General features: G+C 21.1%; 1 protein-coding gene across 1 annotated transcript; it reads right to left on the minus strand.

The window, feature by feature from the left end:
- Window positions 1-1,521: 1,521 nt before the first annotated feature.
- LOC127279670 (splicing factor 3B subunit 6) lies at window positions 1,522-10,641 on the minus strand. The gene is made up of 4 exons (XM_051302181.1): window positions 10,489-10,641; window positions 9,841-9,959; window positions 7,766-7,992; window positions 1,522-2,713 (listed from the first exon to the last, which is right to left on the minus strand). The coding sequence occupies exons 1-3, from the start codon at window positions 10,519-10,521 to the stop codon at window positions 7,770-7,772; spliced, it is 375 nt and encodes a 124-aa protein (XP_051158138.1). The 5' UTR covers window positions 10,522-10,641; the 3' UTR covers window positions 1,522-2,713; window positions 7,766-7,769.
- Between the last annotated feature and the right edge of the window lie 355 nt (window positions 10,642-10,996).

A 10,996-nucleotide genomic window follows, 5' to 3' on the forward strand; every position in this document is an offset into this window, starting at 1 on the left:
TCATTCAGCGGCCACTTGCTCGAATTGGCGCTGTTTACTGGAGCACTGACACACTCAAGCAACGTCCGTGTATGCGCCGCTATGTTTCTTTTCATTTTCGTTTAAAAATCACACTTTTTAAACTTTATTTTTTAATAATTTAACCCAAAATTATGTATTTTTCGGAGAACAGCGAGATTCCTTGTACCCTAATCTATCATCCCTCAAAATTTTAGACAAAAATCTTTTCTCATTTCAGAGTAAAATGTATACATACTACCAAAACACATTTTCCCATACTAGGTCACGTGGGAGGTTCCCACATACCCTTAAGAAATTACACATTATAAGAAGAAAATTATCTTAGTTATACATAAATACTGTCTTTATTAACTATAACACGTAAATTAATAAATCTAGTCATCGTGACTTTTTTTATTACTGTTCCTTTTATCAAAGGAACACGATGACAGTACTTTAGTTACAATTTCATTTTTTTCATTATTCTATTTATATTATTGTTTACTTAAAAATGTATTGCACCAAACTTTTTTTCAGCAGAATTTTATCAAAGTTTGGAGTTTAAATGGTTAAAAAAATTGTCAATCATTTTTTAAAAATAAAATATTTCAACGGGAGAATTTTCACCTACAATAAATGTTTTAAATAATTGACTTTTTGAAGAATTTGATAAAAATAATTCGAATTGAGAGAAATTATTAAAATATTATTGAAAAATATTAATTTGGCGAAGAATTTTAGATAATTTCAAAAATAATTCGATTTTGGAAGAAATAAATTAATTGAAATAAATTTGAAATTAATTTGAACATATTTAAGATTTTTAGAAATAATTGAATTTCAAGAGATTTTTAATTGAAATTTTCGTAAAATTGAATTAATTCAAATTTTTTTTAATAATTACAGACATTAATTGAATCTTATTAAAAAATTGTAATTAAATAATTAAAAAATATTTTAAATAATTGAATTTTAGAAAAACTTCGTTAAAGTTATTAAAAATAATTCATTTGGCGAAGAATTTTAAATAGAAATTTAAAAAATAAATGAATTTCAAAAGAATTACAGTTCAAATTTTAAGAATTAATCAAAATTCAGGAAATTTTAAATTGAAAATTTGTAGGCAATACCTAATTGAATTTTAGAGAATTTTTAATTGAAAAGTGTTTTAATAATTGATTCGAAATACTTCATTAAAATGATTCAAAATAATTAATTTCGTAAAACTTTTTAAATTCAAATTTTTGTAATAATTGAATTTTGTACTAAAAAAATTGTAGGTATTTTTTAAAAATTTAATAAATTAATTATTAATTTTATTTTGTAAAATAAGTCGAAAAAAGTCATATAATTCAAGGCCTATTTTTATTTTTTTGGCAATTTAATTGTGTAAGTTTTTTTTTTTTTGCTAATAATTTTAGAATTTTTTTTTTAAATTTTTAATAGGTATTTTATTTTTTATTATTTTTATTTTTAATATTCCATCCACATCTAAGATTTTTAAAAAAAATTTAATCCTCATACTTTCAAAGTAGATTATTATTTATTATTACATTATAAATGTACAACATAATTGTTTTATAAAAAAATCTAAACCCCTTTAATCTTGAATTCGTATGTTTATTTTGTTAATACTAGCAAAAAAAAATGATCAATATCTGAATTTTGAAAAAGTTCTATTTTACTCTATTACATTCTATTAGACTCTTGTTAGAAATGAAGTACAAGTATCTGATGATCTTGAACTTGAATAAGTTATACAACGTTGATCTTTTGGAGCAACACATTGGAGGGGGGGGAGAGAGATGCATACACACACACATACATATTATTGCATACACTCACCTCTTTTAAAGCATGCGAACAAGAAAGCAGGCAGATCCCTCCTTTCCCTCCTCTCTCTCGTCATTTCTCTAGTTCATTCATGACCCTTTCTGTCGAGGGACCCGGTAAAATACTCTTCGATAGTAAACGATTTTCCTCGCCGCAATGAGGTTCAGCGCCACGCGACCTATCGCGCAACAACCAATTGTCAGCCAATGGGAAATAAGTTGATGAGAAAAAATAATTTACTATCACAATAATTAAAAAAAATAAGCTCAACAAAATAAAAGTAAACCACAATAGATGATTGGTAGAATTGAAAAATTCTGAAAATTTATCAGGAAAATTGAAAATAATTTTATAAAATTCACTCAATGATGTTAGAAATGTATCACCTGCGGCATGGCCGTCTCCACAACACTCATATGACATTTGGTATTATTTATATATGTAATTCACGTTCGTTGGTAATTCTCATACTTTGTTGACAACATCAGATCGACTTGTTATTTACGCGAATAAGAGAAAAAAAAAAAAAAAAAAAAAAACCAGTCGCAAATACGTAATTCCCCCACGACGGGAACGACTCAACACTACATATATATATATGCAGTCCACAAGAGACCATCGACTCGTCTCTTTGTGTGCGGGTGGCTGACTGAAAACGCGCCTGTCTCAACTTAATACACACATATTTATGTAATTTGTCACGAAATAGAGAATTATCATACACATTCAAAGATTGCATTCGTTGATAAGTCAACTGTTTTGGATTGAACGCTTCAGACAATTTATCTGACAAATGACAATCCTATTTTTCTATAATATTTGCAAATAGTTGAGAATCCAATTTTTTTCCTCTTCTTTGATTCGTTCTGTTTAGTAAATTCTGCAAAAGAAACAAAAAATAATAAAATAAATGAATAAAAATTGTTCTTTTCTTAAAAATTAACTCTATCGAGCACATTATTGATAAACTTCTAATTTGGGAGCAAAAAAAGGCGTTTTAGTCGATTTACATTTCCAAAAAAAAAGTCGATTATTTTATTTCAATTAAATTTAATTAGTTAATAAATATTTTACTTTAAATAATTGTTAGTAGATATTAAATTCAATATATTAATTCCTTGAATATTACCAATAAAAATTTATTTCGAATATTTCAGAATCGAACTAAGACAAATTTTCAAAATTATATAATAATAAAATGCTTGGTCTGTCCTTCTGTCCTAACTTGAAGTTGGCCTTTTCTGATTTCACGTGTTTTTTTGAATAGTAATCTTATGAGGTGTCAAATTTTGACAATTCTTTTTCTCATTTTTACCAAAGTTGTATAATTGTGTTTCCAAATTTCGGAATAAGTTTCTTTAAAATTCCAAAATTCAATTCACGAAGCTGAAGTACACAACGTTTACCAACGAAATTTTTTTTAAAGTTCTATATTGATTCAAAAACTGTATACAAATACAAAAAATTTATGTTGAGAAAAAAAATGCGCCAGGAAATTTCGTACAAGATAGTATTTTGAAAAAAATTAATTTTTAAAAATTAATTTTTAAGGTACCAGGGGCCAACGAATACCTATTAAATATTAATTATAAAAACACAGGCCTCGAATTAACTTAAAGACACAAAAAGTCCTTTTAGTCGATTTATATTCAAAAAAAAAGTGAATTTGTTTTTTATTTTAACAAAAATATTTTAGATTTTAAAAAAAAATTTTTTTTTAAATAATAATCCTTTTCGAAGGGTTAAAGTTGAAATTTTTAGAAATTATTAAATTTCAAAAGATATTGTTAATTTTCAAACAATAATTAAATTTTACAGAACTAGAAATAATTTATCAAACAATTTTTGGAAAACATTTTTTAAATTTAATTGAATTTTCAAAGATTTAAAATTGAGATTTTTGAAATTAATTGAAACTTTAAGTATTTTGTAATTAAAATTTTAGATGATTTCACTAAAAATTTATTAGAAAATGCGGATAAAATACAATAATTTGAAAATCATTTTTAATTGAAAAATGCTTTCAGATAGTTGAAATTTCAAAGAATATTATTAAAATAGTTAAAAATAATTGAATTTCCTTAGAGTTATAATTGAAATTATTAAATTTCAAAAAAAAAAAAATCTCGATGGAAAATTTTAGAAATAATTAAATTTTAGATGCTTTTAAATTTAAAATATTGAAAATTCAATTAATTTTGAATTCAAATTTTTGAGAATAATTAAATTTTATTTGATTTTAAATTTGGAAAATAATTGAATTTCAGTTCATTGTGAAATGAAAATTTTGGGAAATAATTGAATTTTAATTGAAATTTTGGATAATAATTTAATTGAAGTTAATTTTTGATTGAAAATTTGGATAATTAATTTTGAATAGAAGTTTTAGATATAATTGAATTTTATTTTATTTTAAATTAAAAACTTGGTAAATAATTAAATTTTAAATTGAAAATTTTGGATAATTATTGGATTTTTAATTGATTTTGAATTAAAATTTCGGGTAATAATTGAATTATAGTTTATTTTGAATTGAAATTTTTAAAAAATAATTCAATTTTATTGTGATATTTTTTTTTAAATTATAAACAATTGTTAAATTTCATAAAAATTTTAATTGAAAAATAATTTTGATATAATTGAATTTGTGATATATTTCATTAAAATTATTAAAAATAATTAATTTAGTGAAGAATCATTTTAGTTCAAAATTTGTTAAATAATTGAATTGAAGAAGATCTGAAGAAGATCTACATTTTATACTAAAAAATTTATTTTATTTACATTTTTTTTCAAATGTAAAAAAATGTCACATTTTATTAAAATAAGTCGATAAAAGTCGATAATTTTTGAAAAAAGGCGGAAAAAGTCGTATAATCCGAGGCCTGTAAACATATAATTTTCATTATTATCATTTAATATGTAATAATATTCTAATAAATTAAATTATTATTGATAATATTAATCTTTAATTTCTTTATAACAAACAATGAAATATTCAATTTGGCGCGCTTGCGCGCGTTTAATTTTGCTAGTTTTAATTAATTCAAATAAATTTCTAAAAAAAAATATTCTCAAAGTTCAATTTTTAAAATTTTTTGAAGTCGTATTTAAGCAATTTATTTGAATTAAAAGTTTTGTCACTGTTTTTAGTTTTAATGATGAAACAAATTCCGGACAATAATTAAGTTTTATAGATTTTTAAATAATTAAATTGTAAAAGATTTTAAATTTGAAAAAAATTGTCTGCTAATTTAAATTTCTGTCGTTTCTTTTTTCTAATTTCTGACAACAATTTAATTCTATAGTTTTTATTTGAAACTTTTTTAAATAATTGAATTTTAAAATATTTTGTTAAATTTCGGGCAATAATTAAATTTTACAGAATTGAATTTAGATGAAATTAGATGAAAATTTTGTAGAAACAATTAAATTTTAAAAGGTTTTAAATTAAAATTTTTGAAAATAATTCAATTTCAAGTGATTTTGAATTGAACATTTTTTGTAATTTTAATTGACAATTTTTTTTTTAATTTAAAACAATTATTAAATTGGTATTTTTATTAAAAATTTGGAAAATATGCAAATTTTTGCCTGATTTTCATTGATTTTTTTTTTTTTTTTTTAAGTTTTTAACTAATTATAATTTTGAAAAATAATTAAATTTTTAGAAAATAATAGAATTTTTGACCGACAATAAATAATTTTTTGGAAATAATTTAATTTATAGTAGATTTGAACTAAAATTATTGAAAATTGAATTTTTGTCTAAATTGAACTTAATTTTTTATAAATAATTTAATTTTTGAAAGATTTAAATTCAAATTATGAAAAAAAATTAATTTTTACCTAATTTTTATTGAGATTTTTTGAAAAAATAAATTTTCGACAAATTATGATTCAAATTTTGCAAATAATTGATATGTCGAAGATTTACATTTCAATTTTTTTAAAGTAATTGAACTTTAAGAGATAATTGTTTCAAATTTTCTGTTATTTCTGTTACTGAAGACTTTATTGGAAATTATAAGCAAAAATTAAATTTCAAACGTTTTTTTTTAAATTGAAAAATGCTTTCAGTTAATTGAATTTTCGAAGCATATTATAAAAATCATTAAAAAATAATAGAAATTCGGAAGAATTATTATAATTGAAATTATTAAATTTTCAAAAAGTTTTAGATGGCAAATTTTAAATTCAAATTTTTGGTAATTTTATTTGATTTTTTTAAAATTGAAAACAATTGTTCAATTTCAGAAAATTTTTAATTGAAAAATAGTTTAAGATAATTCAATTTGTGAGAAATTTCATTAAAATTATTGAAAGTAATTAATTTAGAAAAAAATTTTAGTTAAAAATTATGAAAATTAAATTTATTATACATTTTTTCATTTTATAAATCACAAGAATCACTAAAATTTTTTGTTTCTGTTTTTTAAAATTTAATTATTTGTTTATTATAATAAATTTATTTCCTACATAAATAAAGTTGCGAGTAAAAAAAAATTCTTTAAAGTAATTGAATATTAAAATTAATTGAATAAGAAAAATATTAAAATTATTTTAAATAATTGAATTTAAAAATGGAAGTCTAAAAATGAAATCTACACGCGCGCAAGGTTTCAATAAATTAAAATTAAAAAAAAAATGTCTGATATTTTTTATGCTTTTTTTATATTTTTCTTTAATACTATTAATTTATTTTAACGTTTATAAAAAAAAACATTCACAATTTTTAGAATGACATCATCAAAATGTAGTCTACATTTTTCAGACTAAAAAAACAAAAAATTCTCTTCGTATAAATATCTCGCGAAACTAGTTTTCGTTTTTGCTAATAATAGATTACAGAAAAAAAATAAACAAGAATTGTAAATAGTAATTTTTAATTTTTTTAAATCCATTGTTAAATGATATGAAAATTTTATAGGGATCAATAAAAATTAGATTAAAAAAAATTGAGATAAAAGAATATCATTTTGAAGCAAAACAAAAAAAAATTCATAAAATATTAGAAAGTGAAATGATTTCATTCGCCAAAAAAGAGGGCTTCACAAGTAAGTTACAACGAATCATTCAATTCCACGAAAGCAACTGTGAAAGTCGTTTAATTACAGACTTTTAATGCGCCGACATTTTTGCTCTCAACTGCGTTTTTTGTCTCTTTTTACAAATATGGAAACTGACAATTTTGCGTCGCTCAGAAATAAAGATTACTATTTTTCTTTTTATCTTCGATGAAGATAAAAATTGAATCAATTTTAAATGAAGGGACCACAGGAATTTTAACGTATTGAAATTTTCATTGTTATTAGGCTGAATTTTTTTTCTAACATTATTTAGAATTCAAAAATATTTTACATATTATAAAAATTTTTTTTAAATATATATTTTTGATCATTTTGAATTTTTTTTTAAAATCCATACGATTGATTGTTCAAAATCATAAGAAAAGTGTAAAAAAATTGTCGATAAAAAATATTAAAAATTGTGAAAGAAGTAAAAATTTCAATTTTTCCTGAATTTTAAGTAAAACGACGAAAATTTCAATTTCACTGTTACCATCCCTTAATATGAAAATATTTTAATTAAAATTTTTTATCGAATTAAAATAATATCTCACAATGCAATATTGGAAGAAAAAAATTATTAACTGTTGAAAAAAATCATTTAAATTATTTTAAAATAAATAAAATGCAAGAAAGGAACATTAATATTATTTTTCATCGAAATAAATTTTTATGACGATATCAAGCTTAAAAATACTTATAAAAAAATTGCATAATAATACACTAAAATTTGATAATTGTGTTTTTTATGTGTTTAAAATTTTCTATCATAATATTTTACAATTTAAACATTTACAAGTAATAATTTCTTAAATGCAAAACAATTTTAGTATAAAACATTTTTTTTTTTTTATTTATCTTACCGTCTTATTTCTTCTCATCGAGATTAAATTTAGTTTTTAGTTTCTCTAGTTCGTCTTGCTTTTTGTCCAAGTCAACTCTCTTGAATGCCTTATTACTTTGATAGTACAAAACTACTAAATATCGATTACAAACATTGAAACCACTTAAGTGATCACATGCATTTTTAGCATCAAAAATATCCTCGTATACAACAAATGCAGTGCCTCGTGTTTCAGCAGTATTACCTCTGTAAAAATAATATTTCATTTACTTTTAGAAAAATTCAATAAAAACGACAAATTTCAGGGCTGCAATAATTTAAATCAACGAAGCTGAAATACGCAACATTTATGATAAACGATTTTTAAAGAAACAATTTTTTAAAATGAAAAATTCTATAATTTTTTGACTAAAAAATATTTTTTTATAATTTGTTGATTAATGAAAAATACAAGAAATATTTTTTAGGCAAAAAATTATAGAATTTTTCATTTTAAAAAATTATTTTTTTTAAAATTGTTTATCATAAACGTTACATACTTCAGCTTCGTTTAAATCAAAAAATCTCTAATATTAAAATTTTTTAAACATATTTTTAATTTTATATTTAATTTATTTTCTGCATTCAATTCTAGATACTCTAAATTTTAAAAATCATCTTTTAACCAAGCCTCGAATCGACTTTAAGGCGCAAAAAAAGTTGTTTTAGTCGATTTACATTCCAAAAAAAGTCGATTTTTTTATTTTAATTAAATTTAATTAGTTAATAAGTATTTTACTTTTAATAATAATTAATGTTATTAGATTTTAAATCCATTTTATTAATTCCTTAATAAAAATAATTCTATAGAAATATTTTCATGAATATTTATTTCGAATATTTCAGAATCGAAGACGTAAATTTTCAAAATTTTAATTAAGTAGAACAAGTTTCTAAAAAAAAAATTCTGACAACAATTCAATTTAAGAGTTTTTATTTGAAACTTTTTTAAATAATTGAATTTTCAAAGATTTATAATTCAGAATTTTGAAATTAATTGAACTTCAAGTGATTTTTAATTGCAATTTTTGGTGGAGAAGAATTTATTAGAAATTACAGACAAAAATTTGAATTAAAAATTTTTTAATTGGAAAATGCATTCAGATAATTGAATTTTCGAAGAATATTATAAAAAATTTTAAATCATTAAAAATAATTAAATTTCGTAGGAATAATAATTGAAATTATTAAATTTCAAAAAGTTTTAGATGGAATATTTTAATAATAATAAATTTTAAAAGGTTTTAAATTGAAATTTTTTGGTAATTTTATTTCATTATTTTTTAAATTGTAAACAATTGTTGAATTTAATAAAATTTTTAATTGAAAAATAATTTAAAATTATTTCAGTTAAAAATTTGTTAAATAATTGAAATAAAAAAGATATGAAGAATATCTGCATTGTACACTAAAAAAAACGCATTTCGTTTAAAAATTTTGTAAAAAAAAATGCAAAAAAGAAAGTCGAAAAAATCGCATTTTATTAAAATAAGTCGAAAAAGTCGTATTTTCGAAAAAAAAATTCCGAAAAATTCGTATAATTCGAGGCCTGTTTGACCTGTATTGGCAATTTAATTTTTAATTAAACTTAATATAAATAAATTTTACCATACAAAGTTATTGACTTTTCAAAAATAGAAATATTTCTTTTTAAAAAACTTTAGTTTAAATTTTGTTATAAAATTTCTAATATATTCTGAAATAAAAAAGTTATAATTACTCAACATTTTTTTTACGGAATTATTGATTTTTTAAAAATTAACAATTTTTAATTCAAAAATTTTATTTTCCTTGCAATTTTTTTTTTAATATTTCCTGATGCTTATATTATTGAATTTATCGGTATTTATTAACAAAATGAAACTTTTGAAAAATTGAACGTAAGTAAAAATAAATTCGATTTAAATAAAAAAAAAAAATCAGATTTAAATTTGAAAAAATCGGTTTTTCTTTTTAAATAATGAGTTTTTATCAGCCCTGGAAAATTTAATATGAAAATATTGTTATTTTTATAGACTACTTAATTTGAATAAAGAATAGAAAAAATTTACTAACACTCTAATTTGTCTAATGGCTCCGTATTTCCCGAAAATATCGTACATTTCTTCTGCGCTAATTTTATAAGGCAAATTTCTCACATAGAGAATTCTATTTACTTCTGGGGGCAGCCTTACCTGAAATAAATAATACAATGATATTTTCTTTCTAACAATAATTATTATAAATAACACTGAAAATGCATAAAAACTAAATAATATATATACGAGAACTGTGTAAGTGAGTTAAGGTTATGATGAGACAATTTTCAAATTTCACATAAACGAATATTTTGCAAAGAAATTGTTTAATTAAAAAAACCTGACTGTAAGATTACAACGTTATGAAGAAATATTTCCAACGTTAAATAGATTAACAAAAAATTAAGTTTATTTACATTTGTGTCACATTACTATACGTTAAACGTCGTATCGATGTTGTTTCGCATCAATAAGTACACTTTTCAGTTAATTCACAAATCAAAATTCTTACTACTTTCACAAAAAACAAATAAAAAAAAAATGATTTGCAAACCATTTTTTCAATTTATTAACAGTTTATTGAAATTTTTCTCAGTACATAAGTAAAGAGGTTATATTAGCGATAATATTTTGGTAAAAATTTCTAAAATTACATATCAAAATTAATATTTTTTGTAATACTTACATTTGCCCGACGTTGCAGCATTGCCATAGCCATTTTGATAATTAATTTTTTACAATTTGCAAGTGAAAATAACAAATTTTTAACACATTTAGCACAAAGTCAACAGTAAATAAAGCATGAATCTAACCTAACCTAACCTAACCTACACGCATATTCGGCAATCGGCAATTCGGCATATTCCACAAAAGCGCATTCTTAGGCTCAATGTTGCCAACGTTATAGAAATAATTGTTTCTTTTGAATATACTTTGCATTGTTATTATGAGTTATGATTCAACTATTTTTATATGAAATGTAATTTAAAAAATTCATTTTTTGATTAATTTTATTTTAGTAAAAATTATTGTTCGTCTTTAATAATAATACCATTTTACAAAATAAATAAATTACAGTTTCATATGTTGGTAGTAATTATTTTCGAGGCGTTAATTTGAAAAAGAAATTTAAATGTTTAATTTTTTACAAAGAGAAAGAAGCACAGAGACAAAAGAATTTCTTACGAATATAT

Source organism: Leptopilina boulardi, unplaced genomic scaffold (genome assembly GCF_019393585.1).
Source record: "Leptopilina boulardi isolate dan_hultmark-lab unplaced genomic scaffold, ZJU_Lbou_2.1 LbouV2_221, whole genome shotgun sequence".
In the NCBI taxonomy this organism is placed as follows: Eukaryota; Metazoa; Arthropoda; class Insecta; order Hymenoptera; family Figitidae; genus Leptopilina; species Leptopilina boulardi.

Excerpts from the sequence above, each read along its gene's own strand:
- LOC127279670 (XM_051302181.1), bottom strand. The coding sequence starts at position 10,521 with ATGGCTATGGCAATGCTGCAACGTCGGGCAAAT. Across the intron at positions 9,960-10,488 it reads TGCTGCAACGTCGGGCAAAT|GTAAGGCTGCCCCCAGAAGT; the intron begins GTAAGTATTACA and ends TATTTATTTCAG. Across the intron at positions 7,993-9,840 it reads GCCATTAGACAAATTAGAGT|AGGTAATACTGCTGAAACAC; the intron begins GTTAGTAAATTT and ends TTATTTTTACAG.